This window comes from Bombus pascuorum, chromosome 7 (assembly GCF_905332965.1).
Source record: "Bombus pascuorum chromosome 7, iyBomPasc1.1, whole genome shotgun sequence".
NCBI classification, from domain to species: Eukaryota; Metazoa; Arthropoda; class Insecta; order Hymenoptera; family Apidae; genus Bombus; species Bombus pascuorum.
This window is the reverse complement of record NC_083494.1, coordinates 9,629,859-9,652,962: the sequence shown is the minus strand read 5'-3', so window position 1 is coordinate 9,652,962 and position 23,104 is coordinate 9,629,859. Positions and strand designations below refer to the sequence as shown.

Genomic DNA, 23,104 nt, shown 5'->3' with positions numbered 1-23,104 from the left:
CTAACGGGGGTGATGCTGTTTCCGGGGAACGTGATACGTGGGGCCGCATAGATGATTGGTTGTGATTGCGCAAGCGCAATCTTATTCTTATCAAGTAAAAATGAATCAGTATAACTGATTAACTGATTTATTTTCCCCTTCTGATATACATAATTGAGTGAGTGACCAATGATCAATGCGGCCTCAAGTATCACATGACTGTATGTCCCGTACCCCGGAAGCAACTAAGTTTGCACTCAATCACTATATGAATTTCTGTGTCTATATACAAAGCAATCGTAATATGAAGCAGGGAATTACACAGTAAAGATTGTATTCATCGAAACAAAATGAGAGCAAACAACTCTCCTAAACGCCATCTCTAGATAGAACAACGTACTGTTAGGATTGAAAACGTAAGTATTTGATACATGCCAGAGAAGGAAATAAACTGAAATTGAAACTGTAAAATTGTTTTGTCAAATTATATAGGTATCAATTGTATCTTCTTAAGTAAGTTAAAAAATATTGTTTAAATTACATATATATGATTTAATGTTCATTTTAATATAAAATGCAATGTAACTTTAGTCAATTTGGTTCAGAGAAAGAAAGATGTATCATAGGTATATGTATAAAGGTAATCATGTATAAATATAAATCATATAATCTAATAAAAATACTATCTTAATTCTTGGCATTACCTTTCTAAATACTACCAGAGAGGAATTCCCCCTCTGATATTACCTACATGCTACTTGTACGTTTGTTGAACATATAAATTGTAGATGGATAGTATCTCTCTCTGATAGTACATACATGTGTATTCAGTCAGAGACTCTGAATGCATATACATATATAGTACACTTGTATAACCAATAGCCGGTGTGGCTTATTAGATTTGTATTTTTATCATGATCTAATAATCTAATTTGTGAATTTTGCTTTTGTATTGTCATTTGTGAATAAATATTTCTAGCATAATGTTAAGTAATATTCTATGTCGTCGCATGTTACGGACTGGATATAATGAAAAAAAACTCTGGACCAGATCATTTATAACATGTTCAATTAAATCACGAAGGCAAATTACTTATCGCGAAGAAGTTTTATCTCACATTTTGACACGTAATCTAATATACCCTGTCATTGGAATTAGGGTAATATTTTTAATTTACATATTCTACCTTCATAAAATATTATAAACATTAATCAAAGATTTATAACAATGTTTTATAACAATTATTATTGCATCAAGTTTAAATCATGAAAATAAGTTAAATGTTTATTAATTAATAATAAATAAATAACATATAAAATGTTAAGTAATGTTAATTAAACAGGTATTTATTTCAAAGCATCTCTTTATTGCTTCTGCAGATATAACATTTACATAATGGGTAGAACTTCAAGAAAACGTCATCAAAAGAAGAAGCTAAATAAAGAAATAGCAGAAAATACAGAAGACAGTTTGATGCATCTTAGATCTTGGTTATTAACAAAGAACTGTTCATCAGTTTATGATCTTATTCCATTTAACTTTCTTATTACAGGACGAGGATTAAAAACATTAAAAGACATTAAAATTAATGATATGTTGATCAAACTACCTTATGAAATCTTAATAACAACATATACATTATCTCAAAGCAATGTCAGTATTTTATTTTCAAACACTGAACATTATAGTGCTCAATGTTTATTGGCAGTATTTATTTTGTATGAATCACATTTAGAAAGTGCTTCAAAATGGTATCACTATATTAATAGCTTGCCACGAAATCTAACAAATCCAGATTTTTGTACACAAAAAGAAAAGAATTTATTGCCAACATTAATTACAGATTATATGAATGAGTTCCATAAAATACATAATGATTTTCGATTATTAATTAGATCTATGAATAATTTGAAGTTAAATGGAGAATCTCATTGTCCTCATTGCAACTTACATCTTAAGAAAATAATTACATTTGAAAGATACAAATGGGCATATTATATTGTTAATACAAGAGCTGTATACATAGATGCAGCTAACATTGAGAAAAATCAAGATATTACTATTAATATAAAACAACCAAATAATTTAGCCTTAGCACCATTTTTAGACTTATTTAATCATAATATACATACCGTAACACATGCATCTGTAGTTATAAATAAAAATGGGAATAAATTTTATCAAATTACTACCTTAAATTCATTTAATTTAGGATCACAAGTTTTTATCAATTATGGTGCACATAATAGTCTTAAATTATATGTCCATTATGGCTTTTTTATATCAGATAATCCATTAGATGAAATTTATTTTGATATTTCTGATGTAAAAGTTTGTTTTGATATCCCAAAATTTAAATTGGATTTCATTATTTCTAATAATTTACAACAAAACATGGCATTTACAAGAGATGGCTTAAATTACAATGCACTCTGTACATTATTCATAATGAATACAAAATTACAGAAAAATCATTGGAATGCAAAATTATATGGAAATTCATTTATGTCAGAGGATATAATAGACGCATATAATATAGCAAAACCAATTCTAAATTTGAAAAAAAATGGACTACTAAATCATTTGACTACTATGAAAAAGCTGAAATATTATACACAATGTTTTTCAATTGCAATAAATCTTGTAGAAGAATATATTACAATATTAAATGAATCATATAATAGTTTGTGTACATTTCACTAATTTGATAAAAATGTATAATTGATAACATAAAGATATAATTTGTAATATGTATATAGGAGAATGTTTGTTGTAAAAGAGTCATTTAGAAACTAAGCTTATAAACTATATGAATTAATAAACTAATATGTACTGAGAATTTCTTAATTTTTCCAGAATACATGATTAGATTTCAGTTTCAGGTACCAAATGATTAATTTTGATAGAATTGATTAGTTTAAGTTTTGTATGACTCATATTCAAACAATTTATACCTTTACACTACTTTAATAAAAACAATAGTATTATTCATTAAATTTTATTTGCTTTTCTACCATGTGAAATAAGATATATCTTCATTTATTTATAATTTTGAACAAAATATTTTTGCATTTGACAAATTATTAATAGTATCTAAGGAATCTTTAAAATGTTTAATAATATTTTTTATTAATGTTCAATACAAGTTTAATTATTTTTATAGTGTTGCAGTGGAAATGTAATTGATCGTACACAGAAAAAGAAATCTGTTATAAGTTCTGTTAAATTTCCATTGGTAATACCTGGATTTACTGGGGGAAAATCAGGACAACAAAAAAGGGATTGTTTTCATCCTGGTGTATCTAGTTTAAGCCATGAATGTATTGATATTCAAGAAAGGGAGGCAGCTAAATCTGCAAATATGATTAGAGCAATGCTTAGATATATTTGGCCAAAAGTAAGTTACCTTAGAGACCTAATTAATATTGTAACAATATAGATATATCTATTCATAGGATGATCCAGATATTCGAAGAAGAGTTAAAATAGCCATGGGTTTACTCGTTGGTGCGAAAGCTCTAAATGTTGGCGTTCCTTTCATTTTTAAATGTGCAATAGATACTCTTAATACCCAACATATGGCAACTACTGGTAATGCCATTTTAAGTCTAGGAACTGCGTCAGATACGGTTGCAACAGTAGCAACATCATTACTTATTGGATGTATGTACAAAAATCATATAAATTATTATTATAAAAAGAATATTCTTTCTGATTTATAAATTGTTAAGAGTAGATATTTTCCATTAATATTATAATATTGAAAAACAGATGGAGTAGCACGTGCTGGTGCAGCTGGATTTAGTGAATTGAGAAATGCAGTATTCGCAAAAGTTGCTCATCATTCTATTCGTAAAATAGCTAAAAATGTATTCTTGCATTTACATAATTTAGACATGGCTTTTCATTTAGGTAGACAAACTGGAGCATTATCTAAAGTAAGATAATTTTATTGTTCCTATTTTTATTATTTGAAATAATCATTTATTCAATACAAATTGTTGCAGACAATAGATAGAGGGAGCCGTGGTATAAATTTTGTATTAAATGCTATGGTATTTAATATTATTCCTACTGTCTTTGAATTATCATTAGTTAGTACAGTCTTATATTTAAAATGTGGAGCAGAATATGCAAGTATTGCTCTTAGTTGTGTTGGAATTTATGCATTATTCACATTGGCTATTACTCAATGGCGAACGAAATTTAGAATTTTTATGAATCAAGCAGAAAATGAAGCAAGTAATAAAGCAATAGATTCACTTATCAATTATGAAACAGTAAAGGTATATTTTGTACTTTATTCATTTTTACAATTGAATGGGCTGCTGTAATAAGGAGGCAGCTTCACTTTAAAATAATTTGAGCAAATCAACAAAAATCAAGTACTGCTTTAAACATGTTATAAATTTATGGTCAATCTATATACATGTTAATGTACTTTTACACTAAATATAAAATCTATACGTTTCTTATTGTTCAATAAATATGATTTTCAATATTGGAGCTACTTTCCTTTTGTGCCAAAAATAGAAACAAGATAGTAAATTACTAAAAGAATTAAAGAAATTTAAAAAGAGATTATATTTTATTATAATCATGACTATAATGATTAATGCATTTAAAAAGAATGATATTTGAAGTATGATATGGTGTAGAATCATCTTCAAATAACTTATCCTCTCAGAAGTCTATCATCAGAACTATCTGAAGTTTTCTGGTTTTGTTATAGAACCATATCTTATTTTCTGCAATGCACTTCTTTGCAAGTTCTAACAGGCCTTTATATTTTGAAATTTTTAATGGTAAGAAGTTTTTATATGTTGATTGAAGATTATTCATTGTTATAAATGTATGCTTTTTGATATTGAACATTTTTACTTGTTCAAATTCATTCTCAATGTATTTAGTTATGTCTCTTTACTTGGAGCTAATTCCTTTTTGCACTGAGTGTAAGATCACATTTTTTTTAATGAAACAAAATGAAAAAAAGTAGAGCTGCCTCCTTCTTGTTGCAAATGCTTCAATTATGATATTTATATTTCTATACAATTTTAGTATTTGTACTATACAAATAATTAATTTTTATATCTTTAATGTTAGTATTTTAATAATGAAAAATTTGAAGCTGAAAGATATGACGAATCGTTAAAAAAATATGAAATTGCATCACTTAAAACAAGTACAAGTTTAGCAATGCTAAATTTTGGACAAAACGCTATATTTAGCGCTGCACTTAGTTTAATAATGGTACTAGCATCCAATAATATTATAGAAGGTAATTTTTTAATGTTTACAATGTACATAACATAAAATGTAAATTTTGATATAATATTTAAATGAATCAAATGTAGGTACCATGACAGTAGGAGACTTAGTAATGGTTAATGGTCTTTTATTCCAACTATCAGTACCCTTAGGATTTTTGGGTTCAGTATATCGTGAAGTTAGACAAGCTCTCATTGATATGCAAACTATGTTTACTTTGATGGCAATGAATACTGCTATTAAGGTACTTATACATACTTTCTAAGGTTTATTGATTATAAATAATTAATACAGTTTATGATATAATAACAGTCTAAAGAAAATGCAACGCACTTTCACATAACTTCAAAGAATTCGGATATTGAATTTAAAAACATTAGCTTTCACTATGTTGAAGGCAAGCCTATTTTTAAAGATATTAATTTTACTATTCCAAGTGGTAAAAAGATAGCTATTATTGGAGGATCTGGTTGTGGGTAAGTCTTAAATATAATATACATAATTTTTATAAAAGTAAAGTATTGATTAATAATATATGCTTTTTAGTAAAACAACATTAGTAAGATTGTTATATCGATTTTTTGAACCACAATCTGGAGCTGTTTTTATAAATGGACATAATATTCGAGACATTGATTTAGATATCTTAAGAAAATCAATAGCAATTGTTCCTCAGGTAATTTTATCATTTATTATCAATTTAAATCATAATTACAGATAATTAAAATATTAAAATCAACAAATTATTATAGGACACTGTTCTCTTTCATGAAAGTATCTTTTACAACCTCCATTATGGTAATTTATCTAAAAGTAAGGAAGATGTTTTTGAAGCTGCCAAAATGGCAAATTTACATGATTCCATTCTTAAATGGCCAAAAGGATATGATACACCTGTTGGAGAACGTGGTTTAAAGTTAAGTGGTGGTGAAAAGCAACGAGTAGCAATTGCTAGAGCAATTTTAAAAAATAGCCCAATATTAATTTTTGATGAAGCCACATCATCTTTAGATTCTATTACAGAACATGTAAGTTGCTATTATATGTTAAATGTTATTACTATAAATATTTAACTCTGATAACATACTTTCAGAATATTCTTGAAGCATTACGTAGAGCAACTGTTGGTCGGACTTCCATTGTTATAGCCCATCGATTATCTACTGTTATGGATTCAGATGAAATTTTTGTATTAGATAATGGTAGTTTGATTGAAAGAGGAACACATGACTCTTTATTAGCTGTGCCAAATTCTTTATATTGTAAATTGTGGGAAACACAACACATAGGAATGCTCAAATCTAGTCAAGAAAAAGATAATAACTGTAGAACTCCAGGAGTTTGAAACAGAAATTGTATAATGCACAGGTAATAATGTCATATAGTCTTGAACTTGAAATTAACCATTTGAACATATTGAAAAGTCTATATATATCTAAACAATAGATTCTTATTTCTATAATTTTTTTTGTTTATCATAATCTAACAAAATGAGCCAAAAATATTTCCAAAAAGTCGACTTGATTCTAATCGAACATTTCCCAGTTCTAATACGAAATTAATATTTCATAAGATTAAATATTTATTATTTAATGTATTATTGTATATTGTAAATGCAACTAGCAATGATAAATTTGGCAAATTACTTATAATAATAAAAATTTGTAACATAATAACATACATGTGCATTATATATAATATTTTTAATTTATTACAAAATTACAAGTTTGTGGTTAAATTTCCAAAGTATAATTATTAACACAATTAATGTTTGAAAAATATAGTCGATAGAACGAAAATAAAAAGATAAGTAAAAATTTATTATTATTATTATTTCTCTTTATTCTATGTATATATAGATTTCTCACAAAATAGTAATATATGATATATAAACATTTTTAAATAAAATTGAAATATTTCATTCCTTATATGTATACATGCATTTGTCATTTACAAAAATATGTTTTTAAGTATTTTCATTTGAACAGATTTCTTTAAATACATATAACTCTAAACACCATTGATTAGAGAAATGTTGTTGCATTGGTTACCTTGGAAACCAGTTAAAAACAACTATGGATGCTGATTAGTCTTGAATAAGTTTGGGTAATGATATAATAATTTGTTCTTATAAAAACTATGCTAGTTGTGATGTAGAATTTGCAAATAAAACATGCAAACTGAAGTTCCTACGTTGCCTGTAGTACACTTCAATGCCCATAAGAATCTCAATAGGTAATCATAGCAGTGCTAAGCATTTTATAAATATTTTGATGTATATTTGTGATGTAAATTGAGAACTGAATACTTTATATTATCACGACAATGTGTCTGTAACAAACATTTTAGTATATATGTATATTGTTTTACAATTTAATTTTTTTTTTATTTAATTTTTTCACATGTAACATATTTGTGTTATTTACATATTCATTATATATTTAAATTGTATTTTCTACTATAAATCTTGAGAAATCTTGTATATATATAATTTACAGAAAACAAAATTCTAACTTAGGAAGACCATCAGTGGAAACCAAAATTAATTCATCTTACAAAAATATAGCATATCTCTCCTCTAAGAAAAAAAACCTACATCCTTTACTTGGTTTGTATTAAAATTTCAATAATTAATACATTAATTCATAAAACATTAATTAATAGGCACTTTATTCTACTATTAAAGGATTTATAATATTTTGTTTTTAATGTTTAAATTAATGAAGTAATTATCAATATCTTTTAAACATACATGATCCTTGGATGTTTAAAACAATCTTTTAACATCAATATTTAATATACAGTACGACCATATCAAAGTAATGTTCGACAATGTCCTTCTTTGGAACAATCAAAACCTAATAAGAGTAGCATTGAACAAAGAGTTCTGTCTGCAAAAATGTTACGTATTAAAGAGCTACAAAATCAGTTGGCGGATGCACACTATCGATTAAATGTAATGATTTCAAATTGTATCACATAAATTTCTAAAATTTCTAAAATTCATGTATATATCACAAGTATATGTTAATTACAGGCATATTGAATATAATTATATATTTTCACAGGAATTAGCAACTGAAAACAAATTATTAAGAGCATTACAGAAAAGACAAGATTCTGCATTAAAACGTTATGAAGGAACAAATGCTGAACTTCCGCGAATTATTAATTCACATCATGAGGAATTGAGAGTACTTCAGATTAAATATAAAAAATTAAAAACTTCACAAAAAGAAACATGTAATTTATTAAAGGAAAAAGAAAATGAGCTTCAACAGCTACAGGTAGATATTAGTATATATAACGTTTTCAAACAAAAAGTGAAAATATTAATAGTTATATATTATCCCTTAGTCACAAAATAAGCATCTATTACAACTTAGTAAGGATCGTAATTTGGGAGAGAGAGAAAAGTTACAAATAGAAGTTTCTGATTTAAATCATAGAATACAACAACAACAAGATACCATACAGGTAATCTTATATTTGTAACTGATTTCTTACATAATATTTATACATTTAATTATTTCATTAGACACTACATAAAAAACTAACTCTCGAAACTAAAAGTTTAAAACAACAATTGCATCTAGAAATTTCTAAGCGTAGAGAAACACAAAAACATTTAGATGAAACAACAGAAAAGTTAAGATCTTTAGAAAATTTACTAGATAATAGAGAACGAAAATTATATTATAGTGGACAATTATCGTTTCCTGATAAGAATCGACGTTTTGGCACACAATCTCTTACAAATCTAAGAGATATTAGGTATGTGGAAAATATAATACTAATAAACTAATCATTTTTTCATATTCGGTGATTTCTTCTAGCTCATCAAATCCATTAAAGATACCAAGTAAAAACAAAAAATGGCAAACAGATATCCGAAAAGACAGTTTGGTAAAAATAAATTTTATTGTATAATTGTGTATACTATTTATATCTTCTGAAAATAGATATTATGTTCATCTCATATTGATAACTTTTAGCCCATGCTTCATACATCTGAATTAGATGAAAAGAACATCAAAACAGAGGAAAAGATAATTTCAGATCAAACTTTAGACTGCATAAAATCTGAAACAATGACAAATTTTGAACAAGTACGAAGATATCGTCTTCAAAAATCGCCATACAAAAATATATTGAATAATTCAGAAGAAGAATCCAGGGAAATAGATTTCGCCATAAACGAAAATTCAGAGTTTTCAATAGATTTAGAAAGATCAGAACAATTAGAAAAACAACATAAAGAGGAAGAGAAATATCAAATAAGCGCAGTTAAATTTAGAAAAATATATAACAACCGAAAATGTCAAAATTTTATCAGTTCATCTGGAGGTAGTGAAAGCGAAAATGAAAATGAACATGAAAATGATAATAATTATACGAATGCTACTAACAATTCTAAGCAACTGCATGCAAGGTTTGTATGATTTGCATTTATTTTTATTTAAAATAATTATTTAATTGTAACATATTTTATTATCTTTCAGATTAATTAGCAGTGCAGATGACACTTCAGATTCAAAAGATTCTGATTGTAAATATAGAAATAAATTGAGGGTTTTAGTAAGAGAAAGAAAAAATTCCTATGTAAGTGATTCAGAAATAGAATCTGAAATAAGAAAACAATCAATTGAACATTACTTGACAGTGAATCATCACAATGATACACTCAAATTAATTTCATCTGTATATGACAATCAAGCTCATTGTGACTCTGATAAAGAAACAGAAAAATTTACATCTTCAAAAAATATATTAAATGAATCACAGAATGTTTATCAATCTTTAATTGATGAAATGCATATACAAACTAAAAATGTAGAAAATGAAAACATATATGCTCAATACGATATACATACAGAATATAAAAACTCAGGAAATATAGAAAACTATATGTTTGGACAAGCTCCATCTAAAATACAAGAATTTAATAATGTAAGTATAAAAAAAGATGATTTTAAAAACGAATCATCACTGCAAACATATTTTAAAAATGAACATGATGCATCATTCAAAACTAATAATATAGAGCCAGTAGATATTGAATCAAAAATATCACACACAAATGAAACTCTTTTTAATGGTAAACAAAAAAGATCTTCTACACAAGATTTATTAAATTCTTCACAGAATTTAAATAAAGCAACAATAAACAAAGTAGATACAACAGAAGTAGGAATATTAAGTGAAAATATACTGCTACAGAACTATAGTTTAGAAACGAAAAATAAATTAAATAAGAATGAGTTTCAAAATGTTGATATGATTTCACACAATGTACAATCTCATGATAATGATTTAGTTCATGATATATTAACTGATGTTAGTACTATGTCTGAAAGCAATATAAAAACAAAAATGGCTGATTATAACAAAGAAAAGTTATTAGCATCAATGAAAGCTATTGATAATAATGAAAACATTGAATTTCTAAAACAAGATTATGAAAAACATAATGTAACAAGAAGAAAGCAAATGATAGAAAATGTGTTCCCTGATTTACCATCCCACATGAAGAAAAAGCAAGAAATTATTAAAGATATATTTGATACTGATGTAATTAAAAATGAATCAACAGATAATTGTAATAAATTACACTGAAATATAAATGAAAAAAAGAGAAATACTAAAATATCTGCAAGGTCAAAACATAGACTATATAAATAATTATAATATGTGTGTAACTATATTTTTTTTATAATACAGATACTACTATACATACATGTACATCTCTATTTTATGAGAGGTTAGGAACTTCTTATTTAATGTAATAAATTATTTAAGGATTTGCTATTAAAAGCTTTGTACATCTTTTACCCTAATTTTAGTTCTTTAATAAATATCTATTATATTAATAATTGAAGTGTCTATAAATTATTAGATTTATTTTGTGGTTGTCAGTGTCAATAGAGACAGAGTGTACGTATATGTGTATTATATAATTAATGTTACATTAATTATATTTATATTTATCTTGTATATTTGTTGGTAATAAAGAAACAATAACATCTAATAAACAAGGTATTCTAAAATACATTAAATTACATATATTAATTAAAATTATATTCAAATTCACAACGCGTAATTACAAACTTGAAAATATAATTATATCTATGCGTATGTATATATTCTTTAAATTACTCATAGTTCTCTACAAATTTTGAGTTTTCTATGGCAATTAAAAAGATAGTTCAATTAGTCACAATGGTGACATTATGTAGATATAATATAATATTACTTATTTAAATAAAGAAACTGATACAAATAATATTTTATTTAAAAAAATATAGTTACCAATAATATATATTAAAAACATAATTATAAAAATAAAAGGATACTCATATTTAATATTTAGACTATATTTAATTTTACATTACATTCAATATTACCTGTAATATTGTAATATGTACTTAATTATAAATGATAACAAAATAGAAACTTTTTATTTGTAAATTGCACAATCTGTTACCTAAATAAAGAACCATCTTCGGAGATAAAACATTTTCGGTTATATAAAAATAAACTACAAATTTTTACATCAAGTTTTACATGCGTATACAGATCTTTGTTTCACAGATTGGCAATACTGAATTCAGGACTCAGGATTGACAAGAAAGGAAGCAAACAAGGAAGCAACAAAAAGGAACCTGTTGTGCACAGAAGGCAGTGGAATGAAGATACGCCGCGAATACAAATCCCATAATGAACACCAAAATAAACCATGAATATGCTTCTAATTCATATAATGGAGGTATTTGTTTATTCGTTTTAAGTAGCTGATATTATCATCTCCTGAATGTAGTAATATTAATAAAAAATATACATACTTTATTAAGAACATAGTAAAGAAGAATTGAAAAACCGTCTGCTGGGCGTCCTTATGGCGTCTGCTAGAATGACGCTTGAAAAACAAATTTGATTTCCATATGTAAAAAAAATAAAAATTAATTTTTTCGTAATATTTTAATATTTTGCAATATTAAAAATGTAACAAATTTTTTATTATTTTTATAGAATAACACAGTTAAGATTTAAGAATTTTTTCAAAAACCGTCATATGTCATAATGTTAATAAAGAGTTATACATTTATTGTTCAATAAATATTAACATTTGACACGATGAATAAAATGAAGATATATCACTGAAACTCCTTAATAAAGAATCAAAAATTCATTCCATAAGTTTATGTATTTTTTCACATTGCAAAATTTGTATAGTCATATTTTAAATAATGAAAAATGTAGGCTTATTAATTATTAACTATTAATTTTTTATTATATAAACTGGTTTGTTTTATTTACGAAATGAATATATATTAATTTTTTCTAAAAACTTTTTAAAAGTATACAATAATAACAAAATCATTTCATTTTGCAATAATGACCATTTTAGGTATTATGGGAAATGATAGTCCAGGTGCATTATTAGATATGCTCGCAGAAGTTGCATCTCAGACATTACATTCAGAGAAAAAGCGTAGTAAATTATCACTACCATCACAATGCAAGTCAAAAACAGATTATGTAAAAAGAAAAGCTCATGAATTAACCTTTAATGTGCCACAGCTTCTCTCTATGCCTGCATCACAATTAGTTAAACAATTTTCTATTTTCACAAGTGATGAATTAAAAAGGCAGTACTCATATACATGTGCTCTTGTCATTGGATGTGTACAAAAATATACTAGTTTTGCAAGCGAAGGAAGAGCAAGAATGTCTATTAAAGCACATTTAGCAGAACATTTAGAATATTTAAAAACTAATAAAGAAGCATGTAAGTAAACATAACATTTACACCTGCTTATAAGGAAAGAAGTTATCTATTAATTATAAAACATAAATTATATTTTATAGATAAAACTTTTACTGCAAAGTCAGTAAGTTACAAAAATTATAAAATTAGTCCTCAAAGTAAGAAATGCAGATTACAACAATCACGGAAACCACAGGAAACATTAAATAAAGAGAATAAGAATGTTATTACAGAAAAATCAACAAATTACTTAAGAAATATTCTGTTAAATGATTTGACTTTTAATGAGTTAGATAAAAAGAAAAATGTTGAAGCAGTAGAAAATTCTAAAAAAATACATAATTCTGAACAGAAAGATACAGAAAGAATGGATTTTAAAGTTCTTGGAGATCATAGTTATTTTGAACGCTTAAAAGATGAAATTCCTAGCAAGAAAGAAACATCACCATTTAACAATTCTCTTGAAAATATGACAGATGAAAATGTAAGTAGCAAATATGAAATAAAAATATAACGTGTGTAATTTTTAAATACAATTTTTTTCCTTATATAGATTGTACTTATGGTTGTTGGTGCTGACAGTGTTCATATGAAAGAATATCCACGTATTAATAAAAAATTGTCAGAAAAAATCAATCAAAAATCTGATACCGTTTATTTGCCAGGTAACTGTATAAAACATTTATAATACTTTAATGCATGTATTATATCCGAAAACATTGAAATGTACGGATGGTGCAATAAATACAATTTTCTTTCTTTTAATTTCAATTTCTACTTATTATAATACTTTAATGCATCCTGTATGTGTGTCATATTATAGCGTGTCTTATTTATGTAATATAAATACATATTTTTATGTTTATTTCTCTTTATTTATATGTAATATAAATATTTTGGTTTATTTTCAGAAATATCATGGTCAACTGAAAATGGTGACAAAAATACAGAAATTATAACTAGTAAACCCAAAGGAAAAGCAAAATTTATAGGTACTAGTAAAGAAGAAAGAGAAATGGCATTAGCTTTTATGGATCGTATAAAGAAAAAGGGAAATCCAACTGGAAGTAATCTTGAATGTCGAATTTGTAATCCACCACGAAGTTTCACAGCACCTACAACATTGGTGTCTCATTATCGCAGTCATGCTGGAATAAAACCATATGAGTGTCGTATATGCAGAGCAGTTTTTACGAGAAGACATAGCTTGAAATATCACATGTTAATTCATCAAAATCAAACGCGATTTACATGCGCTGATTGTGGAAAGAAATTTAGGCATCCATCACATTTCAGAGAACACAGACGTAGACATACTGGTGAAGCACCATTTGGATGTGATGATTGTGGACAACGGTGAGCTAATGTTGAATACAATATATTACAGATATTTATAATATAACACTTTTTTATTAAAAAAGATATTTTTATATTAATCAGATTTAAAACAAGAAACACTTACAAACGTCATTTAAAAACAAGACATGGAAAAGTTCTAACAACTACTGGAGAGTTGCTGTATCTGTCGGAAGAAGATTTTCAAAAAGTTCGAACTAATAGGAAGAAAAAGAGTAATACAAATAAAGATCACATAATAGATGAAGGCATAATTGCAACAAAAACAATCATGCATTGTCAAAATGATAATGATCAATTACAAAATACTGCAACTGAGGAGTATATTATAAATAATGATACTATTGATAGTGATAAAAATTGGAAATCAAGTGATACAATACAAATTATTAAAAATTGTTTTGAAACTTACGAGGTGTGTTCAGAACCTCATTTAAATAAGACTGAATCGATAGAGACTGAATTATCTATAAAAAATAGAGTTTTTAATAAAGATGAAAATAGTTTATCAGATGAATATGCAGATAAAGTAGAAGATAAATTGCCACAGTTGCAAAGTGGTTCTTATATTAAGTTAGAAATAGTTAAAGATGGAAATAATCAAATCATATGTCATGAAAATGTTGGTCAACCTGAAATAATTTATCATAATATAAATGAAGCACCATCATATATTAAAGTAGAATATAGCAACTTAGTTAATGATTTAGAAAATGAGAATAGTATAGAATTTCAAGAAAATTTTAAATTCGCTGAAAATCAAATTAAGAATCCTATACATATAATTAATGAAACTGAAAATTATTTTGATGAGGAATCCAATAATTCTGTAAGTGAACAACAAACAAAATTAATGCAAGTAGATACCCATATTAAAACGAAGAACAAAGATAGTAATGAACATATAATACTTAGTCAAGAACATATCAAATATGAAAAAGAAAATAATGATATTACTACTCTTAATTGCAAACCTTTTCAAGAAATGGAGACCCATGAGATTGTTTCAGAAGACTTAATAGATTTAAATACATTGCAAGGAATTAATCAAATTACTAATAAAACAATATCAATTACGGAAACTTTAGCGAATCAAAATGAAGATTGTCTATTGCAAGACGATAAAAAATTAAGCAATTATCAAACAGTTATAACAAATTCGATAAAGAATCGAGTGATTGCATCTCCAAATTATGTTTTTGAAAAAGATCAAAAGTTATTAAACCAAGTTGAGCAACGCTTATATATTCATAATGAACCTTTAACTAGTATAATAGTACAAAATAAATGCATTAATATATTTCCACAAACTCAATCAAAAACACAATTAAATAAAAGTAAAAAATTTACGCTCTTGAATAAACACATGCAAGCTATTAATATAAACCAAAATGAAAATCAAAATACAATTTTGTTGTTGACCAATAATACGTTACAAAATAATATCCTTAAAATTGATCAAAATAATACTGCTGATACTGAAATTAAAGAACAGATATTTGAGAAAAGTAAGTAAGCATTAAAAGTTTTTTCATTTTTTCTGAATCAGGCATTTGCATTAAAAAAGATATAATTTTAAGATAAATTCCCTATTTCTATGGATACAGTTTTAATAAAAATGCACTTGTAGTATAAATAATACTACAATAATGTTTTGAATTTTTGTATATGTAAATATTGTTAGAAGTGTAGATTTAATAATCTTTTATTATTTGAAGAAAGAAAGTTCAATATATATAATAATAATTCTTCAAAAAAGAATGCATTTAATAAAATATTTTTATATGATTTCGATCATACAAAATACACAGTATTAGCATAGCTTTGATATATAATAAAGTTTAAAAACTAAATAAAAATGCATTTATATATATACATACACATATATTGTTTTCAAGTGACATAAAATTATTTCTAAAACTGTTCAACCTATAATTTCTGGAAACAAATTATAGATGTCATAAAGTTTTTATTAGGCATTCCAGATGTTAAAATTGAAAAAATGGCGTTTATTAAATTTTCTATAACATTTTTTATGTATATATTAACAAATCAATTATATAAAAGTTATTATTCATTTACTTACTACAGTAGAAATTTAGATACTTAATAACAATTATATTTGTTGTGTGCCAAATATTGGAAAATGTAGTACAAATTCATAATTTGCTTAACCAAACAAATTTTTAATAACACTGGTGGTTACTTTCTAAGTTCTCATATATTTTGCTTAAACGAATTACAAAAATATTGTTCATTATATTTTATATTTATTTTAAGCAATTTATGGAGAATGTATTACCTGTTTCTATTTGTAGCACACTTTCTTCTTTTATACATATAGATCATATTTTTATCGCAAAATGTACAACATTTATAAACAGCAAATAATCATATTCATTGTGCTATCTTTTTTAATATTTTGAGATACTTATATTTCTTCAAATATAGCTCAAAAATGTCTTCCATAAAAATTTAAGGTTTTCTTGATATTATACATATTCTCAACGTTTTCTTATAAAAATATATAAACAATTTATTATTATTATCTTGCAGATATTAATATTCAAGGAATAATATAATATATTGAATATATTTGCTAAAAAAAAGTTGAGTAATTTATATTGCAGTATTTCATTACAGAAAACAAATTTCAAAAATTCAAATTATTATACATAGGTGACTTTTAAAAATTCTCTTTCACTCAAAACAACGATTATAAATATCAATGAATAAAAATAATAGTGAAATTAACATGCATAAATAACAAATTCGGGTTTTTTACTGCTTGAAGCTTAATATTGAAAATTTACATAAAATTTTGTATATCTTTTCTAAAGATAAAGTACAACTAAAACTTTTTAATGAAAATATATTTTAATGTAAAGTTTCAAAAATAAAAATGTCAGTGTCTTAAGGTATATGAATAAGACAGAAGCATTTCCTGTATCTCTGTAGAAACATGTAAACAAATAAATTGATTAAATATTATATAAAACATAAAAGGAAAGAAGTAACAAATTATTTTCGCAAAAATTTATATATTACAAAATATAATGTGCCTTGTAGGTATGATAAAGTTGGTTATTAATAGTATATCATAAATACAATAATAATTACATAAAAAATATTCATACATATACTTTGTACTAATTTTTTATTATCATTTGTAATAAACGTTAAAAGCTTACAACAATGTTAATATAAAAAGTAATTTAGTTATATATTGTATTTTTATACTCATTTTGTACTTAAAACAATAAAATGTTTAAAAGTTATTTGATAATATAATTATGAACAAAATATACATTTTCTCAAAATATTTTGTATAGTGGTGTGTAATTCTCAGCTTTTTATAGTTTTGAATATTTTTGTAATTCCCAATTTTTTATATCTATAGAAACTTGACAACAGCAATAAAGGAAGAAGAGTAATACAAATGTACTATACCATGTATCTGTAATGAAACATGCAAAAATTTAAAGTAAATAACTCTGTGAACTACACAAAAATTATATAATACATATTTGTTTACTTTTATTTGAAATAATAAAGTTGTAAATAAGTTGTAAAATACAATAAAATAGTACCATGTAATATTCTAGAGATGTAAATATTTCCAATTTCTTCTCCAACAAAAAAGTAAAAATTAGATATTACAGACATTGCTAATAGAGGACTTGTTAAGATGCAATGAAATCGTCTCGCATTTGTTTGTGATAGATATCTTTTTCGTATGTTTAAAAAATATTTGTTTTCACCAGTTAATTTCATTAAACTTTCAATATTTAATCCTACAAAATTTAGAAATGCCCAAATAAAAATGTTTATCTGCATCCCATGCCATAAAAAAACGAATGTAAAACATAAAAACGAAGCGAGTAATTTGTTAAAATTTGATTTCAACGAAGGTAGATAAATGTATCTGAAAAATTTTTTGTTTTGAAAATTGTCGTTATAATTACATATCATATTTATATATTTTAATCATACCTAATAAGAAACTTGTATAAACCTTGATCAAAATATTTCCACATGTCAGAATACAAATGAATTCTTGCTACACATTTAGGTTGAGGGGGAGCTTTTACATTATCTATTGCACATAAAGTGTGATTGAGTCCATATACTACGACATACTTAATTAAAAAAAATTGCCCCATACAATATCCTAATCCATATAAAGCCCATGGATTTAAATCCTTAACAACCTGTTTTTATGAAAAGAAATAGATAGATTTTCAATGAAAAATACTATATGTAGAAAAATAACTTTACCTCTGGATGATATTGTATTGCACTAAAATAAAGAAAATGCAAAAAAAAGTTAGCGAACAGTATCCAGAAAATGTATCTAATGACATTAAAAAGAAAATTTCCAAGATTTGCAGGTCTCAGAAATTGAAACGATCCTTTTACCTGTAAGAATGTAAAAACGTATTTCTCATCTGTTCTCAATAATTAAAAATAAACACGATTTTAATAAAATATGAATACATACAGAATTAATGAAATCTTGATATAAAACTAGTGGTCCTAAGGATAATGTAGGCAAATATAAACAATATGCCAATTTGTATAAAAGGTTCTGTACAAAAGAGAGTATATAATCACATTTATTTTCTAAATGTGATTTTATATTATCCATACTGTAACTAATGCTTCTTAGTTGAACCCAACATAATATATGAGTTAAAATGTAGTGTTCTTCATCATTTAATTTAAATGTATTTTGAAAGGAACCACCCGGAATTTTAAGAAAATGTATTATAAATAAAAATAATATATTTATCATCCATATAATAGATTTGCCACGTTTATATGTTAAAATATAGAGTATACTTGGATGTATTAATGCACATAACATACTGAAGGTTCCAATACAATAATACAAAAATAATAAAGATATAAGGACGTACCAACAACACAATAGCTGCAGAAACATATAACATTGTTAGTAAAATAATTAGAGAAAAATAACAAAATATAGAATAATACTAAATTGTCACACCATAGAATTTGATATAATCTTTATAAAATGACTGATAAAGTGATGAAAAAATAACCAAGGTATTAATTTTATCATCAATGGTACCCATATTCTCCATTCTTCATCAGAAACATCTTGTTCCCTTCCAATCCATGTCCATCCTGGTGCAAAATCACCATACAAATCATCATAATTAATAAAATCTAAAAGTTATGTACATAATTTGAAATATAGATATACATTTATAACAGATAGACATAAAATAAATGCTTAAATTCTTACAAGAATTAATTAAAAATACTTTATAAATGGAATATAATACTGCACCAGTCCACAGAAGAAAATATAAGAAACTTTCATATTTATATAATTTAATAATCTTGTCCGTTGCCGAAGTCATTTCCAATTACAATTAAATTTATTGGTTCGTTTTTGTTACAGTTATTGCTTTTATTCTTCAATCATTATTGATAAAAAATCGTAAGATTTTTATGTTATACATTTTGTTAAAAGTTGATTTATTGAGATTTTAATGAAGGTACTATAATTTATTTCAAAACCGTCGAAAACAATTATTTAAAAAACATAAATGGTAGTAAATACTAGAGATAAAATATATCAAGTTTTATATCTGAGATTAGGTTAGACCTCAAAAGTATCATTTATGTTAGGTTAATATTAAAATTATATTAATTCAATATATTGAATACTATTTAGAAATGTATCTTACACAGTGTAGAGAAAAATAAAAGGATTCAGATATCCATTATCTGCAAATATTTATTTCTATTAAAAAATCAGATTTTATGTTATCGCTGTAATAATAAATATGAAATGATATTTTTCAAATAAAATTTTATTTTTAGAACACGAAATAAATAGATTAAATACAACAAACTTAGTAAATTACTTGAACACATATTATAAGTATGAAGTATGCATTCAGTTATACATATTTAATCATATGTTAATGTAAAGTACAATAGGACAATGATCACTGCCATACACCTTATCCCTTATAACATTGTCACAAACATTATCCTTAATTTGTTTTGACACCAAAAAATAGTCTAGTCTCCTATATAAAAAATTATAAAATATAATATGAAGATCATATTTTTAATATTTAAATTCATAATAAACAAATTTTTTATACTCACCATCCTATATTTTTACTACGTGCATTAGCAAAATATGACCAAAATGTATATGCACCTTCCTTATCAGGATATAAAGCTCTAAAAGTATCCACAAATCCTGCATCTAAGAAATCTGTCATACCACTTCGTTCCTCCTGTGTAAATCCAGCATTTTTTTTATTCGTGTCTGGATTTTTGAGATCTAAACAAATTATGAAATTAATCTTTATAATTTCATTAATTTTCAAAAATTAGGAAGGAATAATTTAATAAATAAAAAGAATTCTACCTATTTTTTGGTGAGCAACATTCATATCACCACAAATAATAACAGGTTTCTTTTCATCCAGATTCTTTACATAAGCTTTAAAAGCTTCGTTCCACTTCAATCTTTTTGGCAATGTTATTAATTTTTGACCAGCATTAGGAACATCTATATACAGTTACAAAATATAGTACATAATATCCACAGATTTTTATCCATATAAAGTCCGAATAACTTACAAACATTAACTAAGTAGAAATTTGAATATTCTGCAGTAATTAATCTCCCTTCACTATCAAATTCAACATTATCTAAACCATATTTTATATCAATTGGTTTTTCTTTTGTGTATAATGCAACACCACAATATCCAGGTTTTTTACCTATTTATAACATATATATAATTTGTTATTTTATAAATAAAAATTTATAATAGATTATAAAAAAGGTCCTTACTCTCAAGAAAATAATAATGATATCCATTTAATTTAACTTCTTCAGGTAACTTATTTTTATCACATTTGGTCTCTTGTAATGCAATTATATCTGCATCTTCTTTCAACATATATTCCGCTCCATTTTTCTAAATCAATATAATATCAAACTGACATAAAATTTCATTAAAAACTACAGAATATAATAAAATTGTTACCATACTTTAATAACCGCTCTTATGCCAGAAACATTCCAACTGGAAATTTTTAAGTTATATTTGTTTCCTTTTGCATTTAACTTTGAACAACCAAAATCAATTTCATTTAAATTTGTATCTATTCTATTCAAAATTGATTTTTTGTCTGTTTTGAAACGCTTTGCAGTAGGTTCTTCGTTATCATCTGTACTACGTTTAGACCTTTTCTTTGTTGCTTCTGATTTTACTTTATTTTTTTTTTCACTTTTAATTCCCATAGAATTTTCCTAATTCAAAATAAAAGCAAAGTAAATATTTCTTTTATAAATTGCTCAATATTTTGCAGTAACATATTCTATAACTGAATTACATAAAACATTTTGAACAAAGTGTTGCAATTACATTTATAAAATATATATCCTAACACAAAATTATTGTTTTATTACATTGATAAAAATATTTAAAGTATGATTTGTTTAATTGTCTAACCTTTGGAGCTCGAGTTTGTTTTGGAGGCATGTTGATTACGTTGTTACACAAAAATCGCTAAAAAATTATTAATATTATGATATTAACAATATCGAAATGACTTTTTTTATTCTATTTTACTATGTCATAAATGTTTGATCTATTTTAATATATCTAAAACATATAAAGTGTATAACACACAAAGAGTAGTACGTTACCGGCACGATCCTGAAGGAAGTTTGAAAACTGCGCGATATCATGAATTTAATTCAATTGACTATTTAACACACACATAAACTAAAAGAGAAAGATTTACATAAAGACAGACAACGTATTTAGGAAGATAAATTATTAATTCTTAAATTAAATATCTTGCATATATTGTTCTTTTATATTATAAATTTTTTAATTACCATAATTGAATTACTAAATTTATAGATAGAATATTAAAATTTATATTTAATTTGAAACTTAGAAATTTATAAAATGATAAGATACATATTTAAAACAAATGTATAACAAATGTGATACCTGGTAATACGAAGTTTGAATGTGAAGTAATAGTAATAGCAGATAATAGTGGAGAGGAATTTCCTCTATGATAATAATATATAGCTACGTAAATTTATTTCTGAAAAAAAAATATATTTACTGAAAAAAATATAATGTGATTTTAAATTTAATACAAATTTCTATAAATTTAAATAATATCAAAAATAATTTATTGTTTATTTCTCTTCCAACATAGTACACACTATTTACATCGAAAGATAGCGAAAATGATTTATATTTCTTGATTTAAAAAAATTTTCATTTCGTAATTTTTATGCATAATTTAATATGTATATATAATTTGCATTGATGATACTTTTTCCAAGAAGGAGCTTAGTTAAAGGAGATATACTTAAGTTGGTACGAGAGTATTCCAACTTTAAACATCAGTAACTTTATAATTCATTTGATGTAATCTTAATTTCCTTCTTAACGACTATATGAGAGCTTATAGGTATTAATAGGTGGGCCTAGACCCTAGTATGTATGCCAAAGCATTGATAGATGTGATAGCTGTCGTTAGTGCCTGTGTGTTCAATTGGCCATACGTGGCCATACATGCCATGGTCTGTTTAAGGTTCCGTCGCACGATCATATAAATAGATCTCGATCACATTTCGGCATTTGCTAGGGTAAACAGTCCGAATATTGAGTCTTAAAAAATCAACATGAAAGATCAACAAATCA

At 25.1% G+C, this 23,104-nt stretch overlaps 4 protein-coding genes across 14 annotated transcripts; 2 read left to right on the top strand and 2 right to left on the bottom strand.

The window, feature by feature from the left end:
• The first annotated feature begins 30 nt into the window (after nucleotides 1-30).
• On the top strand, nucleotides 31-10,881 carry LOC132909180 (iron-sulfur clusters transporter ABCB7, mitochondrial). Of its 9 annotated transcripts, none has more exons than XR_009658503.1 (14): nucleotides 1,000-1,139; nucleotides 1,360-1,633; nucleotides 3,144-3,377; nucleotides 3,436-3,643; nucleotides 3,752-3,918; nucleotides 3,988-4,266; nucleotides 5,084-5,258; nucleotides 5,335-5,492; nucleotides 5,561-5,724; nucleotides 5,795-5,924; nucleotides 6,001-6,276; nucleotides 6,342-6,616; nucleotides 7,747-7,856; nucleotides 8,317-8,414. XR_009658503.1 is itself a non-coding variant. In XM_060963843.1 (13 exons), the coding sequence occupies exons 2-12, from the start codon at nucleotides 1,376-1,378 to the stop codon at nucleotides 6,591-6,593; spliced, it is 2,301 nt and encodes a 766-aa protein (XP_060819826.1). In that variant the 5' UTR covers nucleotides 1,000-1,139; nucleotides 1,360-1,375; the 3' UTR covers nucleotides 6,594-6,616; nucleotides 8,317-8,411. The 9 variants fall into 9 exon arrangements, 7 of the variants coding, with proteins under 7 accessions (XP_060819829.1, XP_060819828.1, XP_060819826.1 ...); XR_009658502.1 differs by lacking the exon at nucleotides 8,317-8,414 and adding an exon at nucleotides 7,935-8,138; XM_060963843.1 differs by lacking the exon at nucleotides 7,747-7,856 and having other exon boundaries at nucleotides 8,317-8,411.
• Nucleotides 10,882-11,827: 946 nt separating this feature from the next.
• On the top strand, nucleotides 11,828-17,986 carry LOC132909179 (uncharacterized). Its single transcript, XM_060963839.1, has 6 exons — nucleotides 11,828-12,014; nucleotides 12,657-13,037; nucleotides 13,118-13,500; nucleotides 13,570-13,681; nucleotides 13,928-14,372; nucleotides 14,457-17,986. The coding sequence occupies exons 1-6, from the start codon at nucleotides 11,966-11,968 to the stop codon at nucleotides 15,886-15,888; spliced, it is 2,802 nt and encodes a 933-aa protein (XP_060819822.1). The 5' UTR covers nucleotides 11,828-11,965; the 3' UTR covers nucleotides 15,889-17,986.
• LOC132909187 (protein-cysteine N-palmitoyltransferase Rasp) lies at nucleotides 17,513-19,857 on the bottom strand. Its single transcript, XM_060963857.1, has 7 exons — nucleotides 19,645-19,857; nucleotides 19,384-19,565; nucleotides 18,874-19,305; nucleotides 18,651-18,791; nucleotides 18,366-18,583; nucleotides 17,963-18,297; nucleotides 17,513-17,829 (listed from the first exon to the last, which is right to left on the bottom strand). The coding sequence occupies exons 1-7, from the start codon at nucleotides 19,760-19,762 to the stop codon at nucleotides 17,726-17,728; spliced, it is 1,530 nt and encodes a 509-aa protein (XP_060819840.1). The 5' UTR covers nucleotides 19,763-19,857; the 3' UTR covers nucleotides 17,513-17,725.
• A 343-nt stretch (nucleotides 19,858-20,200) lies between these two features.
• On the bottom strand, nucleotides 20,201-23,095 carry LOC132909198 (exodeoxyribonuclease). Of its 3 annotated transcripts, XM_060963875.1 has the most exons (10): nucleotides 22,966-23,095; nucleotides 22,397-22,496; nucleotides 22,084-22,162; nucleotides 21,887-21,943; nucleotides 21,424-21,684; nucleotides 21,223-21,349; nucleotides 21,006-21,149; nucleotides 20,791-20,934; nucleotides 20,523-20,703; nucleotides 20,201-20,440 (listed from the first exon to the last, which is right to left on the bottom strand). In XM_060963875.1, exons 3-10 carry the CDS (start codon nucleotides 22,123-22,125, stop codon nucleotides 20,323-20,325), a joined length of 1,074 nt encoding a protein of 357 aa, XP_060819858.1. In that variant the 5' UTR covers nucleotides 22,126-22,162; nucleotides 22,397-22,496; nucleotides 22,966-23,095; the 3' UTR covers nucleotides 20,201-20,322. The 3 variants fall into 3 exon arrangements, with proteins under 3 accessions (XP_060819858.1, XP_060819859.1, XP_060819860.1); XM_060963876.1 differs by lacking the exon at nucleotides 22,397-22,496; XM_060963877.1 differs by lacking the exons at nucleotides 22,084-22,162; nucleotides 22,397-22,496.
• Nucleotides 23,096-23,104: the final 9 nt, after the last annotated feature.